The sequence below is a fragment of the Rhinolophus ferrumequinum genome, chromosome 11, assembly GCF_004115265.2.
Source record: "Rhinolophus ferrumequinum isolate MPI-CBG mRhiFer1 chromosome 11, mRhiFer1_v1.p, whole genome shotgun sequence".
Lineage (NCBI taxonomy): Eukaryota > Metazoa > Chordata > Mammalia > Chiroptera > Rhinolophidae > Rhinolophus > Rhinolophus ferrumequinum.
In genome coordinates this window covers 513,327-535,265 of record NC_046294.1, presented here as the reverse complement: position 1 = coordinate 535,265, position 21,939 = coordinate 513,327, and the positions used below count along the sequence as shown (strand labels likewise).

Here is a 21,939-nt window from a genome sequence, read left to right as displayed (position 1 = left end):
GCTCTGGTGGCAGTTTCCCCAGGGTGCCTGTGGCTTCCAGGGAGCGAGGACGGGCAGGCTCGGGGATGTGGGGGCTGACAGGAACTGGGGAGGGGCCGGGCACCCTGGGGGTCTGGGTTGTCTGTGGCCGCAGGCAGTGCTTGACGGGGGTCACCAGGTGGGTCTGTCCAGAGGCAGGACCCAGGAGCTGGAAATTGGAGGTTGGGGCGGGGGTCAGATGCCTCACAACCCGTGAGGCTCCTGAGGGGCCCCATCCTCCAACCTGAAGCCCAGACCCATGCCCCGCCATCAGTGCTGCCTGCAGGGGACCATCTGAGGGTTTCGATGCGGGTGGACCACTGCTCCTGGGCCGGTGACACCACTCATTCCTCACTCACGTCGCCAGGTCCGCAGTGACACTTAAGGGCCAGGGTCCCAGGAGCAAAGCAGAACAGAAATTGGGACAGTGCTGAACCGCACTTGCTGGGAATACCCCTGGGGCTGGGTGGAGGGGCCACCCCACGGCAGGGGAGGGGTGGGGACGCAGACAGGTTACCCGGGCTCGCGGCCATTTTAGTGGAGGCTTTGTGGCCGTCCTTTGAGGTGCGGAAGCCCCCACCTGCCTGGCCTGGGCATCAGTGGGGGGACACGGCAGTGACACACACCGGCGGGTAGGTGGGAGGCTGCTGCCCGCACATTTATTACAACGCGCTGGGAGCCGGCCCGGCCCCCGTGGAATGTGGACGGCAGGAACGCAGCCCGCCTCAAGCACCTGCACTGGCAGTAGGGCCCTCGCCCCATGCCAGCCGCTACGGCCCCAACCCTTGCCCTGTACAGGGTGTCGGGGGAAACACTGCTCTGGAGAACACATGGTGTGAAAGGGAAAGTGCCAGAAGCCCCTCCAGCCCCCGGACGTGGCCCATGCTCACAGGCCTGGCCAGGGGCCTGGGGGCTCTGGCCACCTGCTCCCCCCGCCCCCATGCCCAAGCTGGCACACAGTCCTATGAGGCCATCTCCCTGGTCGGTGGGCATGTCCTCTGGCAGCGAAGCGGGTGGCAGGCAACGGGCAGCCTACGCACAGTAGGTGTCGGCCTTCACCACCTGGCAGTACATGGTCATGGCGAAGGTCAGGCCCAGGACCTGCGGGGACAGGAGGGCTGGGCAGACCACTCCCTGGGCCGCCAGCCAGGGGTACTCGCCCCACCCGCAGCTTCCCGGACGGCCTGGCCCCCTCGACAGTTCAGGTCCATCACAGCCCCTCCCCCTCTGAGCCTCCAGGCAGGGCCTGCCCACCAGAGGGGGCACGGCATGGGTCACAGGGCTCAGGCCCCAGGCCCCCTTCTCGGGGGCTCCCCCACAGCTTCACTGCTTGTTTGAGGGCCCGTCCGCTCCAGGCTGGGCCTTAGGCCACATGCCACCTCCCCACCTGCCTGGAGAACCCCCGCACCTGCCTCTTGCCCATTCATCCGTGATCAGCACCTCTAACTGCCCTCTGCTCTGACCACCCCCATCTGTGTGTGAACCCCAGGAACGGCAGCTGCCCTGATGACCGGCTCTACTGCGAACTTGGCCTCCCACTCCCTGGATGCTGACACTCGGGACTTCACGGGGACCAGGGGCCAAGCAGCTGGACCTGGAGGTCAGGCCTGGGCTGTCCACGCTCGCTCTGCACTGGGCAGTCCTGTGACCGCCACGCACCATGCTCCTGGGGCTGCAGGAACCGGCCACAGGGCCCCCTGCACAGGGCTGCACCTCCATCCACTAGGAGACGGGCTCTCGGGATCCCGACGTCAAACGTCACCTCTCCACGGTGTCCCTGACCATTCCCCACAAACCCCACCTCTGCCTGGGGGCACAGGCTCCATGCGCGCAGGGTCTCAACACGCACCAGGGCGGGGTAGGATGGGTCCTGTGGCTCCCGGGGCCCCGCCCTCCATACCTGCACGAGCGCTGTGCACAGCCCAAAGACACCCACTGCCAGCAGGTTTTCTTGGAGCCACATCTTCACCGTCTCGTAACACGGCTGGAGGAAAAGCGGGTGACACTGGGGTTGGCGTCCACTCTGGCGCAGTGAGGCCGGCCCTCCACCCCCAGGTCCCGGGGCCAGGCCGCGGGCTCACCGCCTTCCACCAGGTGCCCGGCGCGTGCAGCCCGCAGCTCTCGCTGAACTCCAGGCAGCAGGAGTCGGGCACGCGTGTCGCATTGTAGACCTCGAACCAGTCCGTGTAGTTGGACACGCCGCAGCAGCGGAACTGCGGGAGAGCTCAGCTGGGACGGGGCTCCACCAGGCCCGCTTCCCCGTCACGCCCGCGCCCCGCCTCCACCCGCCCCCACTCACGTCAGTCTGGATGATGCTCCACGCGTTGGTGAGGCCCACGTTGCCCGGGGTGCCGTACAGGTGCAGCCCCTTCTTCAGGTCTCGCTGTGCATACCTGTCGATCTGTAGGTGCAGACGGCTGAGCAGGGCCATCCTGGCTCCTTAGTCCACCCTCTGTCCCCTCCCTGAGTCACCTCCTCCCAGAAGCCCTGTCGTCTCCCTGGGCCACCTGTGGTGCTGAGCACTGGGGTAGACACCCACCCAGGGGCAGGTACACCGTACTCAGAGACATGTGTGCATCCACGTCAGGGCACACACGTCCCTGGGGGGCCAGGGGCCTTAAAGCTCCAGCAACCCAGGGCGGGAGGCACAGCAGCGCCCAGGTCTCCGTCCCTAAGACCATGTCCAATAAAGGACCAGGGCTCCCGGGAGAAAGGGCTGGTCACAGGGATGGCAGGAACTGCCCACAATGGGCCTGGAGCGGCTTCTCGTGTCAGAGAAAACGTGCTCCCCAACAAGTGCATTGGGGGGCATGCCAAGGAGACACAGGAGCCAGCTGAAAGAGCTCCCACAGCAAAGCAGACAGATGAGCGAAAACTAAGTCTTAGACAACCGAAGGACTAATGCTCAATGAGCCCGCACTGACGCAAACCGATGGCTGAACGGGGAGAGGAGACCCCATCCAACTGTCACAGCCGAGGGCAGCAGGGGCAGGCCTGCCCCGGTGTCTGGGGTGAAAACCTAACCCTCGGCCCTGGGTGCCTTGTCAGTCAGATGAAGGGGCCGCTGTCATCCACATAGAGCGCGGCATCTGTGACAGCCGGTCCCAGCCGGTCCGCACAATTGTCACCTGCAGAGATGCAGCCCCTGGCCTGGCGGTGAGAAGGGGTGGGCGCAGGTGGCCGTGCCTGATCAGTGGAGGTGAGGACGGGCAGGTGGCCGTACCTTATCGGTGTAGGCGAAGAAGAGGATGGCGACAGTGGCTTCCAGCAGGAACACCAGCAGGAGCATCACGAAGAACTGCAGGGAGGGGGGCGGGCCTCAGTGACAGCGCAGCCTGGCCCCCACCTCCCTCGGAACCTCGAGCTCCGTCTCGTCTGCTCGACGTCCAGAGCAAGGCCTCAGGCCTGCGAGTGGATCCCTACGCTCTGTGCCAGCGTCCCTGTGTTGGGCAGGCAGGCGAGGTGATGCCAGAGGGGGCCAGGGGATGGATCGGCTGGCAGTGACCCCAGTCCCGTCACACCCCTCAGAGTGGCCAGGGTCAGCTCAGGCAAGACCAAGGTGGGGGGGCCGCCACCTCAAGCAGAAGCCCCCCCTCTGACCACACAAACCTTGCCGGCTGGGTGGCAGCCCCCACTCAGCAGGCCCAGAGGCACAGCCCTGGGTGCCCTGGGCCAAGCTGAGCAGAGGTGGCAGCCTGACTTGCCCCATCTTTCCCTCACATGACTCCCCCACAAAGGAGGGCAGACGGGGATGCAGGCAAGTCTGGACAAGGAGAATAGGCCCCGTCCTCTCCGGGGCCCCACTCTGCTGTCCCTGTCTGGGCTCAGGACGCAGGCCCCACCCAGGAGAAAGGCCGGGTCCGGGCCCCATACACACTGCAGTTTCCTCCTCGCTCCCAGGGGTCCACCGGCATTGTAATAGGAAGGAGCCTGGCCCAGGGGTCCTGTCCCATCTCGATTCACTGTGATCAACGTTCCCAAGGACAGGAAACCCATCTCCAAGGCCACGGCCGAGCTGGGAGCCTCTCACAGAGGGTCCCGGGGCTGCGAGGCCTGTGACAGCAGCTGGGAGGGGCGGGCTGAGAAAACAGGCCCAGTACAGGTTGGAGGGGCCCTGCCTGGCACGCACGTGCACACGTGTCCCTGTCCTGTCAAGGGAGGCCCCACCCGACGCCACAGCCCCAGCCTGGCCTGGAAACCCCGCGGTCAGAGCCGCAGGTGGAGCCTGTGTCGGAGCCCGTGCCCCACCCCGCGGCCCCTCCCACACTCACCGTGAGCAGCAGGCACCTGTGCTCCTTGATGGCCCCAATGCAGCCCACGAAGCCGATGGCCATGACCAGGGAGCCGGTGACGATGAGCAGGTTGGCGGCCGACAGGGACGGGAAGGAGGAGGACAGGGTGGCGAAGTTCCCCTGGGTGGCAGCCAGCCAAATGCCAACACCCAGGATGCCACAGCCTCCCAGCTGGGACCGCGGGTAGAGGGAAAGGAGCAGTCAGGCCGCCGTCTACACGCCCTGGACCCCGGGACAGCAGCCCGGGGTGGCGTCCAGGGGGCCCCGCTGACCTCCCATGGCCGGCTGCCCCTCCCGGCCTTGTCCTGACACCCAGGCTGGTGCCCGCTACGTACATCCCCGAGGCACAGCCAGAGTGACAGATGCCAGGGCCCCACACCTACGGCTTGGTCACGCTGTGGTTGGCGGGGAGGGGGTCTGAGGACACCATCACTCGGGTCGTGAACGGGTGCTCTCTTGAGGCAGAACGCCGTCCCCTATAAGCAGTGCCCCCTCTGCCCCCGGAACCCGGCCTGCAGCTTGCCTGCCATGTTGCCCCTGTGACGGCTCCAGTGCTGCAGCCTCTGGCCCTGAGCAGCCCAGGGACACCCCGCCTCAGGCCTCGGCAGTCTGGCTCCCCATGGGGGCCCAGGACTCCAGCACCAGCCCCCTGAACCCCTCCGGTGTCCCCAGCTGTCCCCTACGGAGCACAAAGCCCACAAGCATGCCGGCGCAGGAATGGAGCAAACACCCCACTCCCCGCCCTCGCTGTCCCTCAACACCGGAGCCTTCACCGCATTTCCTAATGGTCGTTCTTACAAAAGTCAATTCAAACAAGAGGAAGAGGGGCGGAAGGCAAGGCAGCGATGAACTCAGAAAGGGCTCTCAGCCTCGCGTGGGGACCAGGGGCGGCTGCGCTGGCCAAGGGGCTCCGGCCCCAACCCTGAGCCATCGAGGTGTTGGACTCTGGGTCACCCCAGGATGAAACGGGAGGATGTGGGGGCACACAGCCCCCACAAAGGCCACCAGTACCTGGTCCCATGGCCACCTGGGCTTCAGAAGGCCACCTGGGGACCCATGGCTGATGGGAAGGACCCACCCCACGCTGGGACTAGAAAGAACGTGGGACCCTGTGCTCCCACCAGGCCCAAGAGCCTTCTGGCCATCTGGTCTCGGTCCACAGGGCATTCCTGGGCTCGATGTCCAAACTGTCAGAGTGCTCACCCTGCACGCTCCAGGACAGGCTGCGCCACCCGACTCCAGGGCCACCGTGAGCCCCGCTTCACCCCACAGAAGCCTCCCCAGTGTCCACAACCAGACTCACAGCCGCTGAGGCTAGGAGATGAGCTACCCGCCCAGCCAGCCTTGAGGAGCCGGCCACACCCCACACCCCACTCCCCACCGGCCTGGCTTCCCAGGCCTGGGGCCCCAACCCTGACAGGGACACCTCAGCTCAGGCCGGCCTGCAGGCCCTGGAGGCCTCCCCTTCCTTTTTCCCAGCTGCCATCAGCCGTGGCCACAGGGCTGGGGGTGGCAGCTAGGAGTGTGCACACAGGGCTCCAGCTGGCCTCGTCTGCGTCTGGGGTCCCTTCAGGCCTTGCCCAGGATGGGCACAACAAGAGCCCAATGACGGGTCCCGTCAGCCCAGGCCAAACCACATCCATCACTGTTTGCACCTTCCACGAGAAACAACAGCTTCTGTCTAAAATCTACAAACACCTCTTCTGGCGCGGCTGGCTCAGGGCGCGGCCTGGGAAGCTCTGTGAAATGGCCACCAGGTGCTGGGTGCCCCCACATGGGGCTCCTCCGTCCCTCGTCCATGGTTATCATGCCTGTCTGGGCCCCAGGTCGGGGGAACCCTGGCGCAGGGCCTGACCTGTCCTGGCACTGAACGCATAGCCCTGGCAGTTCCCGAGAGGCCATCATAGGTGACAGGTGCCTCTGCCTTCTGCCAGGATCAGAACCAGGAGGCCTCGGCACAGTGTCCAGCTCAGCGGGTCTCCTGACCAAACTTGGTGCTGTTGAGGGTCCGGAGGCCGAGGGCATCAGGACCCTCTAATTGGAGACACCTGGCTCACACCTGGGCACTCACGTGCCCCACGCCCTGGGCCGTCCTCACGTCAGAGCTGGGTTTGGGCACAGCCCCAGGGCAGGGCGGAGCCTGCTGGCAGTAGGGAGATGTGTGTGCCCCCCACCTGCAGGGTGGGGTGTACGCAGGCCCCCACCAGCAGCCAGGCGGCGCTGTCCACGGTGCTGACCACAGGCAAGGCCACCAGCACCTCGGGCTCCCTGAGCCTGTCTGGGAGGTGCCACTCGTGACGTCACGGAGCTCAGAGTAGCTGGGACAGGTGCTGGCTCACTTAGTCCTCCTACCCAACCAACAGAAGAAGAAACGGGGGGCTGAGGGGCTGCCCCGGCTGTGCTCTGGCATCATTCAGGACAGGACACCCAGCACCTGGTCCCCAGGCCTCCCAGCACTGGGACGGGGGGGGGGGGGCAGGGGGATGGGGCCGGGGGGCGGGGAGGGTGGGCGCCTCTCTATGGAGGAAGCTGGAAGTCAGGCCCTCTCCGCCCAGAGGACACAATGACCCAGTGGGGCACAATTCGTGGCAGAGCCCCCAGCCACAGTAGGTGGGGCTGCCTCTTGGGGAGATGCTGGTGCAAAGGGGGAAATTGTTATTTAAAACCCAAACTGCCTGCGAGGCTGGCTTTGCCTTCAAGGGCAGTGGACGGCTCCTGTCAGCAGGAAAATGAGACGACACTGCCCCGTGGGGACAGAATAAAGGGCACGGGGAGGACGCTGCTGGGTAGAGCAGCTGTGAGGGGTGGGGGGCTCGGGAGGGGTGGGCCACCACCACCAGCCCTGGCAGAAACGTATTCCCTTAATTAACACTCCATGAAATGTCCTCGCCTCTATCCTGAGATGATGGCAAGAGAGACCCCCGCTGGCTGTCACCCAGATGCACGCCATCACGGCGTGACACCGACACACAACCCACCCATGCTGTCAGACACCCCTCACCATCACACGGTGTCACCCACAGCAATGCACATGCCGTCCCAGGTCCCATGTCACAGCCATGCCCTGTGACCTGTCGTCCCCACACGACCCCAGGCGCCTCCACGTTAAGCACATTTACACAGAACATCACCCAAAACGCTCAGAGACACACACGCTAACAGAATGCAGGCACGCGCTTAAAACTACCTGTAATTCTGAAACGTTTCTGCCCATGCAGCTTTTAAAACATTTTGGCAGGAAAATTGCAGCCTCCAAGTGAAGGAGAAAATGAGCGCCACTACACTCAGACCCAGCGTCAAACACAGGACAAACGCAGCTGAGGACGCCAGAGGCCGGAGCTCCGGTCCCTCCTGGGTCAGGATCCGGGATCCCACCCCAACCCTACCACCGCCCAAGCCCCTGGCTCACTGCCTGGGGCTCTAGCTGAATGCCCCTCCCAGACAGGCAGAAGCCCAGGGGGACCCAGGAGCAGACCCTGACCCCATGACAGCCTGGCAGAGAAGGTCAGCCCAGCGGTCAGGGTCCCTGTCCCAGCTCTGCCATCAAGTGGGGCCTCCCTGTCTCCCTCCCACACACAGTGAGCATGCACGCGCCCTGGTGGCTGCCCTCACCCAGTGTCCCACTCATGCTCCCTCTCCTGCCGTCTCTTTCCTCATCCGTGTATTTTTCAGGTTGGCCCAGGGCATGGTGGGTGATGCCATCACCTCCAGGCTCATGGCAGGCAGGTGCCAGCTGGCCCTGTGCCGCTGCCCCTCTGGCCACACGGCTCCGTGTGGCAGATGGCCGAGCAGCTGGCCACGTCGTTGGAATGGGGTGGAGGGCTGGGGACCCACAGGCGCCAAGCCTGTGTCCAGAAGCCCCTCACCTGGTAGCTGGCACAGCCTCGGGGTGGGGGCTAAGCATGGTGGGGCGATGCACCCCTCCCAGCCAAGAACTGCCATGGCGGGGGGGGCTTTTATACGAAGTTCCAGAATGGCAAAGTTTGTCCACCATGCTGGAAATCGGGTGAGCAGCTGCCCACGGCGGGGTTGGGGGACTGAGAGAGGGGGCTGGGGTACTTTGCAGGCTGACGCAATTATTCCCTACCTTGGCCAGACAGTGTTCCCTGGACGACAGCTCCACACTGTCCACTTACAATCTATGCAACTGACTAGAATTAATTTTCTTAAACACCACGACCCATGTTTTCATGGATCCTGTTCACCCACCCCGGGCCCTGGGAGCCCTCCATCTGCTCCCAAAGCTTGAAGATGAGGAGACCCAGCCCAATGGGGAGACAGCCCCACTGACCAAGGACCCTGAGGCCAGTGTCCAAGGAGGGGTGGGGGGAAAGGGGTGTGCAGGGGAGAGACAGGACCACGGCAGGGCTGCTTGAGTGGAGGGGAGGGGTCGCCACCAGGCCCGGCCCCAAAGGGCAGCACCTCACTGGCTCGATCCTCAGGGCAGGAAGACAGGAAGCCCAGCCCCCCACGGGCCGGGGGATGGGCCATGGCCCAGGATGGCGGGGTGCAGCTAGGATGTGGGACCCGCCACCGCACAGACCTCCTGACCTGAGTCCCCCTTAACAGCCGAGGCCATGTCTCTCTGCCCCAGACAGCCCCCACCCGACCTGTAACCCCCTCTACCTCCGCTTTACATCCACACACAGGCCCGACAGGCCCGCCTCTCCCCTCACCCTCCCTCCCTGCAGGCTGGACCCCAGGGACACAGAGCCCCCGTGGAGCCCGTCTGGGTCACTGGCAGACAGGCCACCCAGGACCGCGCCAGAGCCGCCTGGAGCCCAGGGCTGGGCAGGCAGGGCCCCTGCCAGACCGCAGGCACTCCCAGCCCATTGGGGGCACACAGGACGGGTCCCAGGGTCAGGTCCCAGCCTGACCTTTATTCAGAAGTCTCTCCGCTGCGCCCATTGCAGCCCGGGGAGCAGGTGCTGCCACCTCAGAGCAGATCAACGTCCCGTCTGTCCAGTCGGCCGGCCACTGGCCCCCAGGACAAGAGCTCATACAAGACAGCCTGACCCGACTTGACCAGGACAGCAAGCACCCCACCCCATGGGGACGCCAGCACCTGCTTACAGGTGTCCTCCAGACCCATCCTGCAGCAGAATCCATCTACCCGCCCACCCCCTCTCATGGCCTCGAGGTAGCAGGACCCCCCCTGCCCTGCCCCGCCCACCCGGTCACAGGAACAACTGGGAGCCAGGACACAGGGATGGCCCCAGCACCATCAGGAGGGGGGCACAACAGTTACCATGGGGCCTAAGGTCTGAGGGCTCACTGGTCCTGCCCGGGGATGTCAGACAGGGCACCCATGGTGCACCCCAGTTTCCCCAACTGCCAGGATCACCTCGCTCTGCGGAGCCTCTTGTCACTCATGAGTTCCCTCCTCCACCAGTCTCAGGCGCCCAGTTGGACGTCATCAGCAGCTCATCAAAGGAGAAAACCAAGGGCCCCATTTGGTGAAAGTGGGGAAACTGAACCCCGAGGAGGGCGGGACTCGCCCAGGGTCCCAGAGTAGCCTGGGCAGCAGGAAATGGGCTGGCGGGCAGGGCTCCGACCCCCATGTCAGCCACACGGTGGGGGCAGAGGCAGGCAAAGCAGGGGGACTGGGAGGGCTGCTGCCAGGGGAGCAGCGGGAGGGGCCCTCAACTTGTCTAAAGCAAATCTGTGGAGATCCGGAGCTCAGCTATGGCACAGGTGCCCTCACCCTGCTGAGCTCAGCCCTGCCTCCACCCAGGGCCACTCCAGGACACCAGACCTCCCAGACTACCCCTGGGCAGCCCTGAGCTCCCAGACCCAGAGCAGGGGAGGGGCAGGGAGAGCGCCTCCTCCCTCCGCCACACCCCAGATCTCCGCCTCTAGCCATTTAAGGAACAGCTAGACCAGGAGGCCTGAACCAGGCGGCTCCACCCCCCATGCCAGGCCACATGCTCGGCCCTTTCCACTGCGATAGGCTCCCGAAAATCAGTCCTGGCCCTACACTGCCCACCACCTGTGCATGCCTCAGAGGGCGACTGTCCCCAAAGGGGCCGTCCCAAGGGCCCATTGCTGCTGGAGGGCAGGCATGGGACTGGGGGTCGGTCAGCTCTGAACTCTGAGGGGCCCTACACCCCCACCCCCACCACCCGCCTGTATGTGGACTGGACTTCCTGGCACCCAGTCCCAGGGCTCCCCAGCTCCAAGCACTGGTGATAAGGGGCAGGCCTTTCCCCCCCTCCCCAAAGGAGCTGGCACATCAACCCCAGGACAGACGGGTGATAACACTTTCCTGCCTTCCCAGACCCTGTCCAGGAGCCCAGGAGAAACCCACCAAACAGGCCACAAATGAGACTCAATTGTCTCCTGAGCCAGCCCTTCCCCTTCCCAGGCCTAGTCAAGGACTGCCGTCCAGCCAGAGGTGCCCTAGGCCGGAGACCCAGCCCTACACTAGAGTGGGGAGGAGAGGTAGCATTGCTTCCAGCTTCACAGAGGGAGCCAGGTGTGCAGGTGCCTAATGGTCCAGCTGGCAGCGTGAGGCCCTGCCTCTGGGAGGAAAGGAGCTCTGAGGCAAATCCTGAAAGGAAGGGGCCGGGGCACAAGTGAGCGCAGGAAGAAGCAGGTAGCTGCACCTCTGCCTGGAGCAGGAGCACAGAGCAGGGCCCTCATGCCCACGTCCCCGCAGCCGCTCCCAGGCTCCCTCTCCCCCACACACCTGCACCAACCTGCAACCAGACTCCTCCTGCCCTGACCACTCCCAGGCTCCCTCTGGAGCCACCCCGAACCCTCACTCCCCAGCCTGGCCCTGTTGGGTGGGGTCAGAGGACTGACACAGGGGAGGGTGTTGAGGTCCAGCCCACAGGGACCCCCCTCCCACAACCTTAGCCCCAACCCTAGTCAGTTCCAGTGGGGAGACTGAAGCAGGGCTCGGGGGGAGGGGGTGCCTTCTGTCTTCTGGTCTCACAGTGAAAGTGGGAAGTGGAGTGGGGGCAAAAACAACCCCTCCTGTGGGGTGCCAGCACCCCCAGACAGCAAAGGGGCCGGGGCCCCAGGAAAAGGGTGCTCTACCCGCCCCCCCCCACCCTGCAGCCTCTGTCACCAGCACGGTTTAGTTGACTCGGGGCCCAGGGACAAGGTGCAGTAGATGCCATGCCCAGCCTTCCCTGACCCCTGACCCAGGTCTCAGAGCCCCGCTGGACAGCGAGCGGGGGCAGGAAGGGGCTGAGGCCAGCAGCAGGGGCCCCACTTGCTTGGCGGGGGGTTGGGGGGGAGGGTAATAAGATGGATTTTCCAGCCTAGGAGGGGCCCAGGGGGCTTGATTTGTCCTTTTGAGGTTGAGTGGCAGAGCCTGTGGGCCCTGCAGCTGGTAGGGAGACTCCTGCTGGGTCCGCAGGGCAGACAGCTCTGCCTGGGGACCCACTAGGCTGGGCTGCTCTCAGAGCACTGGTCCCCTTGAGGGGCCCTGTACTTCTCCCTGCAGGCAGGTGTCCAGGTCACTGAGGAGGACAGGTGAGGAAAGCAGGTCCTGCCCACCTCCAGGGACCTGACCATCCCCCACACCCACTGCCCTCCCCCCCAGTCAACCCACCACCTACACTGCCCAACACAGTCATGGCAACACCTATGGCTGCCAGTTCCGGTCCCACTGCCACCTGCAGCCGTTAGTGCTAACCACACTGGTGCCCACTGCAGCTGGTCAATGTCCGTCACCTCTTCACACACCTGCTCAGAACTCCAGCTGCACCCCCCTCTGCTCGAGCTCCTGCTCTCTGGGGTACCCTTCCACTATGGGCCCGGGCCGCCCCCTCCCAGAAGCAGAGAGTTTCCCTTGCAGAGAACAAACTCTTGGGGTGATCCCTCTGAAAACAGGCATCTGGGACAGGAACCTCCGTGGGTCACACTCCCAAACTTGGGCCCAGTCAAGCTGCCCCTTCCAGTGACCCCTGACTCTCCACGAAATGGGGGAGAGAAAAGCCAGGGCCCGGGATGGAAGGTGGACCTAGGTTTCTGAGCCTTAACTGGACTGCATGCAAATGAGCATGCAAATACAGCCTCCTTCCGGAGTCCACAGCCCAGGCGGGAGCTCAAGCCACACCCCCTTACTCCCAGTTGTGGAAAGAGGGCTGGCACAGAAATGAAGGATGGAGCAGGAAGTGACCTTGGCATTATCTCTCCACCAAGGCTCACCCAGCCCAAACAATAGGGCCCCCGGCCTGGCAAGGCTTGCTGCCACCTGGTCATGTGTGACACCTGCCACAGGCACAGCCCACCACCCTCCCTGCAGTTATGGGGCTGGGTGGCAACTCTGTCCCCGGTCTTGGGGCGAAGGGGCCACCCTGTAGCATCAGTACCTCTGACTCTGGACACAGGCACCTACTGTCTGAGCAAACACAACCCACCCCAGCAAAAGTTATGGAAGCCCCACACACCCTGTGTTGGAGAAGGAGGCAGCAGGAAGCCCAGACACTCCCCACACACTCCTGGTGGCCCACTTAGCCCACAGTCCTGCTCAGTGCCTGGTCCCCAGAGCACCTCCAGGGATTGGGGACTACGTTGCCCCCACAGCCCCTCTGAAGCGGCTCCCTGGGGCACAGGAGGTCGGTAGGCTAGGTGGGGGCAGAAGGGGAGGGGACAGAAGGGAGGGACCGGCCCACAGACCAGGACTGTAACCTGTGGCAGGTGAGGCTCAGTGACCCGGGCTGCCCTGTCAGTCACCAGGAGAGGGACACATCCCGTCTCAGGAAGAGAGGGGAGAGGACACGGGGCAGCCGTCCAGGGTGTAGAGGCTCGGCTCCCCGCAACCCACCGGTACCGGACACGCCCCCCATCGGCCAGTCCAGCCCTGGCCCCCAGCCAGAGCAGCGACCCGGGGGACACCCCCCACAGTCTACGTCCCGCGCGTCCCGCCCCCATCCCACCCCAGCAGCGACTGTAGGTTCTCCCCTGGTCCCCCCACCAACGCCAGCCCCCGATATGCCCCCGGCCCCCGGCCCCTGGCCCCTGGCCCCGGCCCCGCCGCCACTCACCCAGAAGAGCAGGTTGAAGGCGAACATGAGGTACTTGACGCCCTGGAGGCAGCCGCGCGCCATGCCGCAGCGCTTCAGCTCTAGGAGGAAGATGAAGGACAGGTCCAGGTAGAAGACCACGTACTTGGTGCCCTTGGGCGACGTGTATCGCGCCTGGGCCGCCTTGGGGCCGGGGTTGGCGTGCAGGCCGAAGAAGGGGCCGCCGCCGTCCCCGCCGTCCCCGCGCCCATACAGGCTGCTGTAGCGCCGGAAGGGGCCCCCGCGCGCGTAGCCCGGCTCCTTGCCCTCCGGCGACGGGCTGCGCCGGTACGTGGACTCGTCCGTGCTGGAGCGGCGCATGGCGCCGGGCCGCCGCCAAGCTCAGCGCCCCGCACCCGCTGCCCCCGAGCGCCGCATCCCGCGGGCCGGGCCCCCTCGGCCCCTCACGCGACCCCCTGCCCCGCACCCCCAGCAGCGGGCCGCGGACACCTGCCCGGCCCTCCCGCCGCAGCCCGGCGCCCAGGCCCCGCAGTCCCGCCCCGAGCCCACCCGCCAATCCGCGCCCGCCCCTCCCCCGCGCGGACCCCTCCCCTCCTCACCGCGCGACCCGGCAAATCCGACCGCTCCGCCCCGCGCCGGCCAATCGCAGCCCGGGGGGAGACGCCCGCGCCCCGCCCCGCCCCGGCCCCTCCGTCCGCGCCCGCGCCCCTGCCGCTTCCCTTCGCCGCCCGCCCGGGAGGAAGGTGCTCGCGGAGGGTTGGGGAAGCGCTGGAGGGGCAGGAGCCTGGCGCTGGGGGCTGGTCCCCGGCAGCTCTCAGCCCCGGGAACGAGGCCCAGGGCCTTCCCCGCGGCAGCACTGCGCGCGACCCCGCTGCCGGGCCGGGCTTGGAGACCTCCAACCGTACGCGATATGTGAAGCACTATGCAAAGGAAAGGGTGACCCATAGCTGTCCGGTGGCGACTTAGGGCGGCTCTGGCTTCGGTCCCTGGCCCAGGCCTCCGGACCAGAAGGAGGTACAAGGTAGCGCCGGGAGAGTAGCCCCAACACTCCCCGGGGTGCGCACTCTCCACGCAGCCTCCCCCACCTCCACCCTGTGCGGAGAGAGCTGCGCCAGGACCCCAAAACTCCCTCAGCTCACAGCCTGGGTGGGGAGCGGCGTCTGCTGAGACAGGGGTCAGCCTGGGATACCCAACCTGCGGGACACAGCGGTTGGGGAGGCCCGAGGAAGGCAGAGCTGTGGTTTAAACGAGGGACCAGGGTGAGAGAGAGCAAGCGGGGAGGGTGCTCTGGAGAGCCCTGGGTGCCCTGGACGGGAGGGTGGGTCACTCTGCAAGATATGTCGGAGGTTTTCAGACTTAAAGAAAGGGGCCCGAGCACACGGACTCAGGGGTGATCACTATGGACCTGAAGACAGGCCCCACGGAAGTGAGCAGCCCACTCCAAGCCCAGAGCTCAATTCTGGGGGTACCTGCTCCTCCGCCCAGCCAGGCTGGGCTGACGGCCCCCTTCCCTGGCCCCACCTCCTTGGGCAGGGGCCAGGGCATGTGACAAGTGCAATCACACAGGAGCCCTCACTGGTTTGACATTCCATGGCCACCATCTTGAAATTTTTGGTAATTTTTTAACAGAGGGCCCCAAATTCCATTTTGCACAAACTGGGGCTGGAAATCAGACCCCAGACACGTCCACATACACTTGCAGACATGGACCCAAGCCTGGCTCGCAGGGTGACTTGCACACCCCGGGAACATACACCAATGCCCCTTGCATGGGTGGTGTGCAGACGCAGGCACAGAACAGCCTACACGTGCGCACACATGCCCCCAGTCGCAGATGGGGACAGATGCCCACACCACTGGTGAGGGCAGCACAGTCTCGGGCCCTGTGGTGCGAGGGAGCCGGGGGCATGTCACAGATGCTCATCCCTCCCAGGCCTGCAGCCTCCTCCGAGCTCCGGCAGGAGAGCTCAGCCAGCAAGAGGGTTCCACCAGAGGCATGGATGTGCCCTGCACCCTGGGCTTGAGGCCCTGGCCAAGGCCCAGTCACTATGGCAGTCCACTGGGCGTGTCCACCCCATGGGACAGTCACAGGAAGGACTCGCTCCAGGTCCCCAAGAGCTGAGCAGCAAGGCTCAGAGTGGGGGGAATAGGGAACGAGGAGGCGAGGGCAGTGCAGAGAGGGGTGCCGTGGGCACTGCCCAGAAACTGAGTGGTGGGGTGTGGGAGGTGGCGGGTGGGGGCGCTGCAGCTGGAGCAGGACCCTCCGGACTCTGGGCTTCCCCCCCAGGCCTCCAGCACCAGCCCTCTGCTGCACCCCGATGGGCCTGTGGAGAACTGCAGCTCAAGCCCCCAGGGCAGTGTCCAGGCGAGTCCTGAGCAGAGCTGGCCCTGGTAGGGTGGGGGACAAGACAGCCCCAGAGTCCCTGCCCAGCCCCGACTGCCCACCCTCCTGGGGCTGCCCATGGCCCCTCTACCCAGTCCTCCCCAAGGGTTCTCTGGCACGCCTAGGCCCCAGAAAAAGGGAACAACAGTGGCTGTGCACCAGGGGCCCTGTGGATAGCACAGTGGAGGGCCCCCACCCAGGGGCCTGCAGACCACTTTCTGCAGTTCAGCCCAGGGAGTAAGAGGCATCTGGTGACCCCTTGAGATTCCAGTGACCCAGCGGCCTCTGGCCACCTTCCCTTTGGCCCAACTTAGCCAGCCCAACATGCCCAAGCTGAGGGGACCCTCAGGACCACGGGAGTCCCTACATACACCAGCGTGTGAGGGTATGTGCTCAGAGCATACTCGTGGGCCAAGAGAGCTGGGGGAGGACCCAGAGCCGACCAGGACAGCACCCCACCCATCAGAGAAGCCAAACCTCCTGGCATGTACCCTAACAGACACCACCCCCATGCTGGGGTCACAGCCAACCACATGCCACACAGCACCCCTGCAGCCCAGGGGCAAACTCAGGGAGGGACAGCTGCCAGCTCATCTTTGACCTCCTTGAAGATGCTGGGACCAAAAGTGGTTGGGGACAGGGGCCTGGCTCCCAGGGCAGGGCCTCAGAGGACGAGAGAGGGTCCCAGTGGCCAGGGCTGGAAAGGGAGCAGTGACAGGCAGGGCTCCAATGGGGCTCACTTCTCCACACCTTCATCACGCTGAGGCTGAGGCGGGAAGGAGCAGGGGGCCGGCCTGGTTACCCACTCCAGGCCCAACACCCAGGGCGCCCTTGTTTCCATCTCACTCAGCCACAGCAGTCCCAGCGTCCCCTGAAAATCCTGCCGCCCCCTCTCCCATCACCCCAGGTGAGCAAGTGAGTCTCACCTGAGATGAACCGGAACTTAACCCCAATACTGGGGTCAGCTGGAGTGAGGACACCGGCCCATCAGGGCTGGGAGGGACTACCCCAGGGACCCTGTCCCCAAAGTCCAGCCTGTCCCCGACAGGAGTCCCCTTCCTCTAGCAGGTGGGGCCCCAACTAGGCATGCTCAGGAGGCAGCGTCTGGCTAGCCCAGCCCTGGGCTATGCCAGGACCAGGTGAGTGTCCAGCGGGCAAGGCCCCTGGGCCCAGCATGGGTGAGACCAGGAGGCAGCCCCCTGACCTCCCTCCCCGCTGCCTGGCCAGACCATGACGTACCTAGGCTTGCCCCAGGAAAGAAGTCAGATGGTGCTCAGCGTCCCTGAAGGTGGGCCAGTGGGCGGGCGACTGGTCAGCACGGCGAGGCAGGTGGGAGTTCTGTGGAGGAAAAGGCAGGATGGAGGCTGCACCTCGTCCCTACCCATCCCATCGGGGCTCCCAGCAACCAGGCAGGCCCCAGGGGGTGACAAGCAGCCCTCCACCTGAGACCAGGTCCCTACGGGGGGAGGAGGAGCAGCCGAGGGGCCCAACAGGGGGACTTCATCCCGACCTCCCGTCACTCGCCTGCTGAGACACCAGGCAGGGAGGCAGGCTCGCACACGCAGACAATGTGCGTGCAGGACACACACGTTCAGATGTGTGGACTGACGGACTCAGAGCACAGTGATGTGTCACCCCAACTGCCCAGGTCCCCTGCTCCCAGCCTCACGCTCTCCCCCAGAGCCAGTGGTGACGACTCATGCAGCCACATCTGCCACCCGTGCTCACAGGGCCTCCCCCACCAGCCACAGACTATGGGGACAGGGCACCCCAGCCATGCTCTCTATACTTCGCCCCTCACACCAGGGACTCCTTGCAGCCTGGCAGCTGGGGCAGGTGGTCTTCCCAGTAGCCCAGGGGCAGGAGGGACTGCAAAGGCTCCAAATGCCACCCTGGCAGGTGCCTACCCCCTCCTGCCCAACCCCTCACGGGCTGCACACTGCCCACCTGTCCACTCATGCCTGGGGTGGACGGGAGTCCACCGTATGGGTCAGTCCCAGCTCGTCCCTGCAAGCAACCTGACACCCACCCCCAACTTCAGTTAGGCGGTATGAACGGCACCCACCCCAGTGGGGAGGGCATGTGCCTGGGTCCAGGCCCTGGGACCCCATCCCCACCCCTCCACAACTGCTGTGCCTGGGGATGAAGTGTCTGTTGAAGGGTTTTAGGCCCCATGAACTATCAAAGGAAATGGGGGACACACCCGTCCCACTTTCTTTGATGAACCCCCCTCCCCAGGGCTAAGGGGCCCAAAGCCCACAGCAACATTCCGGAAGCTAAAAACCATGCAGCACACACCCACCCACGCAGGCCTGAGGCTGGGTCTGCATATCCCCTCAGCCCCAGATCCCGGCATCCCTCCCCGGCAGGCCCTTACGGCTGGCTCCACCAGCACCTACAACCCTCCTGGGCAGGACAAGACCAGGCTGGCTCCTCCCCATGAAGCCTCCATGCCGCACTTTGGCCCTCCTTTGAGGGCAGAGACTGACAGGTCTGTGTCCCCAGTACAGCTCACACAGCAGGCAACAGCGACAGGGCTGAGTGACAGCCCCAAGACAAATACCACAGCCTGCCAGCCCGGGGCTGGGTCTTTGGGGTTGTGTGAGCCACAGGCCATGGGCACCTACCTGACCACACCAAGGCCCTCTCCAAAAAGGACCTGCCCAAATGCTGAAACAGAGCGTGTGGCGTTGGACTTAGAGGCTGGGGTGGACAAATGGGCGGTTGCCAGTGGCCCACCCTGACCCCAGCAATGGAGCAGCAGCAGGGGTCTGGCCTGAGCACACACCCCAGCAGGGGCAGCTCAGGGTGGAGCATAGATCGCAGATCGGAGCCGCCCACCCCGGCCCCCTGGCGGAGCTGGCTCTGAGGCAGCTTTGAGGAGCCCAGGAGGGCCTGGCCAACACAAACAGGCCTGTGGTGTGGGCCTTCCTGCCACTGCTTCAGCCCCGCCGGGCCCCAGTGCCCACCCAGGTCTGGGGGAGGAGAACACAGACACCCAGGCTGGGCAGGCTGGCATCCCTTCACACTCAGAGCCCAGGCAGGGTCATCTCCCCAGCCCAACCGGGAGCGTCCGGCTGGGAGACACCCGCTCCACGGGAGGGATCCCCGTGGAAGAAGCCACCAAGGGCCCCCTCTCTCCTCCTGGGCCCACCTAGGCCAACCCAAGCTCAGGCCCTCCCTCCCCTGCCCACCCCCCCCCCCCCCCCGTCCCGGCTCCTCCCCCCACCTCAGGTATTTCTCTGCTGAAGGCCATGTAGAGGTAAAGGCCAAGGGGACACAATTAGGATTGGGGGCTGGGGGATACCTTCCCAGCCACCACAGGCCCTGGGAGCACGCTACCTCACATGGCCAGTGTGTGCCTGCCCCACCTCGACAGACACCCCCACCCCGCCCTATGCCACCAGACGGACACCGCAGAGCAGTGCCCTCCCTCAGGAAGCCCACATCAGCCCCAGGTGTGTTCAGAGGCTCATTAGGTTAGAGTCAGTTCGGGCTCAGCACGCCTGCAAACATCACCACTAAGGACTCCCCAGCCCCAAGGGCCGAGAGGGTTAGCATGGGTGCAGCAGGTAGGTGACCCGTCTGACCCTGGGGAGGCATCCGAGCATGTATGTTCAAGGATCCCATGCCACCCTGTACACCCCATGTAAGCACACATGTACCCAAAGCAAGCGGCCAGGGCCTGAGTCCGGAACCCCACACCTGCACAGATAGATCCGGACCCTCCAGCTTGGCAGCTTCTCGTTCCATCCACGCTTTACAGATGGGGAAACTGAGGCTGTGATCCAGGACCAGGGGTTGGGGCCTGTGGCCGGCCTGTTTCCAGGACAACCTTCAGAGCCGGAAGCTCAGCAGCTAAAACTTCAGTCGCTGATTTCCCCTTGTCCCTGGCCTGCCCTCAAGTGACCCTTTCTGGCAGGAAATGTGGCTCACGGGTTCCAAACCACATGTGAGCACAGCCCTCCCTCCTCGTGCTTCCCATCACTGGAGGCAGGACACTCATTCTCGGAAAACCTGTGCCTCACTCTCCGGCCCTCCCCAGAGGCCTGGGCCACATCTGTGCTGACACTCCACACCGAGGGGAGAAGCCAGGGCCCCCACCTACCCCAGCAGGCACGCAGAGCCCCTCCTCCACCAGTGCCCTGGGCCCCCACAGCTCCCTCCTGCCCCTGGCCCCCCCGGCCCTCACCTCAACGTGCAACCCCAACACACACAGACACACATGCAGGGACACAGCCTGTCCGGGCCATGGTTGGGGGGTAGAGCTGACCTCTGAGGTTCCCCTGGGGTCCTCTGGTCCAGCCTGGGCAGGGCTGAGCCAGGCAGAGTTGAGCAGGCAGAACTAAGTGCCCCAAGGGGCCTCCACCCACGCACACGTGTGCTGGGGCAGCGCACACAGGCTGGGCCGGGGCAGCCACTCTGCTCCCCATGGCCTCTCCTGGGAAATCAGGGAGCTGGAGGGAGGAGCTTGGGAAGAGGAGCCAGCGGCCCCCAAATCTACACACAGCTCTCAGAATTCCAGGAATGTCAACTTGGCTCTGGACCGGATCAGGGAGGGAGGCTCGCTGCTCCCCTTACTCTCTCTGCGTAAACAACTGCTCAGGGCAGGAGCTCCAGTGGGACAGGCCCTGGGCCCCTCCTCCAGGAAGCCTTCTGCCCCCACCCACTCCAGCTCCTGAAGGTCCACCCAGCTGACATCCCGATGCCCTCCCGGTCTCCCTCACCTCCACAGCCTCGGGCAGCCTCTGCAGCTGAGCCTGGGTCTGACCCCAGGCCACTGTGACTCAAGGCCCCTATCCTGCCCCTCCAGGCCAGGGACAGGATGTGCGTCCAGTCAGTGTGTATGTGGGGGGGTGTCAGGGAAGGGAAGTGGCTTTGGCTCGTGGCTCTGCACGTGGCAGGGTGGGGGATGGCAAAGAGCACTGGGGAGGCTGTCCAGGGCCCCGGAGAAAGTGGAGGCACAAACTCCAGGCGGGCACCAGTGCCGGCAGCTCCACCCAGGACCCAGGACCCTCCATCTCCCTGCCCCCCAACTAAGGCCTGAGGGGGCAGTTAGCTGACTCCTGGGACCCAACCAGAGATCCAGCGAACCTGCCCCAGAGGCTGCACACACATTAAGTCACAGGTGCCACTTTGCAACACATCCACCCCCTAGAGCCCAAAGCTCACCACCCACACACAGGGAGCCCTCGGGCTTCTCACTGCACACTGCCCGCCCTGCCCAGCCCCCATCTTGGGGCTCAGCCCACCCCATTTCCCGACACACAGCCTCCCTTCCCCTCAATCCTCCGTGGCTCCTGCCCCACCACCTACTCTGGCCCTAGCGCACACCTGTCTGGGACTACCCTGCAGGTACCGACTCCAGACCTCTGCCCAAGGGTTCCTTTTGCCAGGGTCTGCCCTGCTCCTTCACACGCACTCAGGCTCACGCCTGGTGAAATCCTGTACTTTTCAAGGTTCAGCTCAACAGGCGCCTCTTCCACGACGCTCTCCCTGACCACACTCCGGTCCTCAGATCGCGGGGACCCAGCAGAGCTTGGACTGGGGCGGCTGCAGACCCTTCCCGCCCCCCATCCCCTTCCCCGGGAAGAAAGGAGGAGGGACGCGGACCAAAGCAGATCGATGCGGCGCTGTCTGAGCTCACCACCCGGCCGATCGCTCCTAGCGTGCCCTCCCACCGTCGGAACTACAGGTAACTGTTACCTGGCCGGGACCGATATAGCACGGGCGAGCGGGCCTGGAGACGCCCCGAGGGCACTCCCGAACTCAGCCGCAGAGATTCCCGGGCATCCGCGGGCAAGGATTCCGGGCGACAGACCCCTTTCCCGGCCCGTCCAGGAGAGGCAGCGGGAAGACCCGCCCGTGGCCGCCGGCCAGCCTCTCTCTGCCCCCGCTGCGGGGTCGCCGCGCCCGGGCCCCGCCACTTGTTGCTGCGGCTCGACTCGGGGCTCCGCGCTCCGGGCTGGAACTCCGCTCCCGCTCGCTCGTGCCGGGGCGGGTGTCTGATCCCGGCTCTGGCGCGGCGGGCGGCGGGACCCCGACCAGCGGACGCTGTACCTGCGCGCGCAATCCACCCGCCGCGTAGCTGTCAGTCATGCGGACACGAGAAACGCGAACTGCGCCGCCGAGCCCTTACGGCCTCGCTCGGCCACCATAGGCCGGGATGTACCAAAGGGGCGCAGAGGGGACGCCGCCTGCTCCTGCCGCAGCCACGAGGGTTCCGAGACCCCCGATACGCGCGAGGAAGATCGTCGCGACAGGAAGC

At 65.2% G+C, this 21,939-nt stretch overlaps 1 protein-coding gene across 6 annotated transcripts; it reads right to left on the bottom strand.

Moving 5' to 3' along the window:
* Positions 1-903: 903 nt before the first annotated feature.
* Positions 904-21,869, bottom strand: TSPAN4 (tetraspanin 4). Of its 6 annotated transcripts, none has more exons than XM_033120303.1 (9): positions 21,732-21,869; positions 16,911-17,009; positions 13,310-13,389; positions 4,290-4,481; positions 3,242-3,316; positions 2,318-2,419; positions 2,100-2,231; positions 1,919-2,002; positions 904-1,119 (listed from the first exon to the last, which is right to left on the bottom strand). In XM_033120303.1, exons 3-9 carry the CDS (start codon positions 13,370-13,372, stop codon positions 1,051-1,053), a joined length of 717 nt encoding a protein of 238 aa, XP_032976194.1. In that variant the 5' UTR covers positions 13,373-13,389; positions 16,911-17,009; positions 21,732-21,869; the 3' UTR covers positions 904-1,050. The 6 variants fall into 6 exon arrangements, with proteins under 6 accessions (XP_032976194.1, XP_032976192.1, XP_032976193.1 ...); XM_033120301.1 differs by lacking the exon at positions 21,732-21,869 and adding an exon at positions 21,378-21,725; XM_033120302.1 differs by lacking the exon at positions 21,732-21,869 and adding an exon at positions 20,399-20,524.
* Positions 21,870-21,939: the final 70 nt, after the last annotated feature.

Coding starts and splice junctions, on each gene's coding strand:
- TSPAN4 (XM_033120303.1), bottom strand. CDS start 13,372: ATGGCGCGCGGCTGCCTCCAGGGCGTCAAGTACCTCATGTTCGCCTTC. Junction 4,482..13,309: donor CCTTCAACCTGCTCTTCTGG/GTGAGTGGCGGC, acceptor CCGCGGTCCCAG/CTGGGAGGCTGTGGCATCCT. Junction 1,120..1,918: donor TGTGCACAGCGCTCGTGCAG/GTATGGAGGGCG, acceptor CTGTCCCCGCAG/GTCCTGGGCCTGACCTTCGC.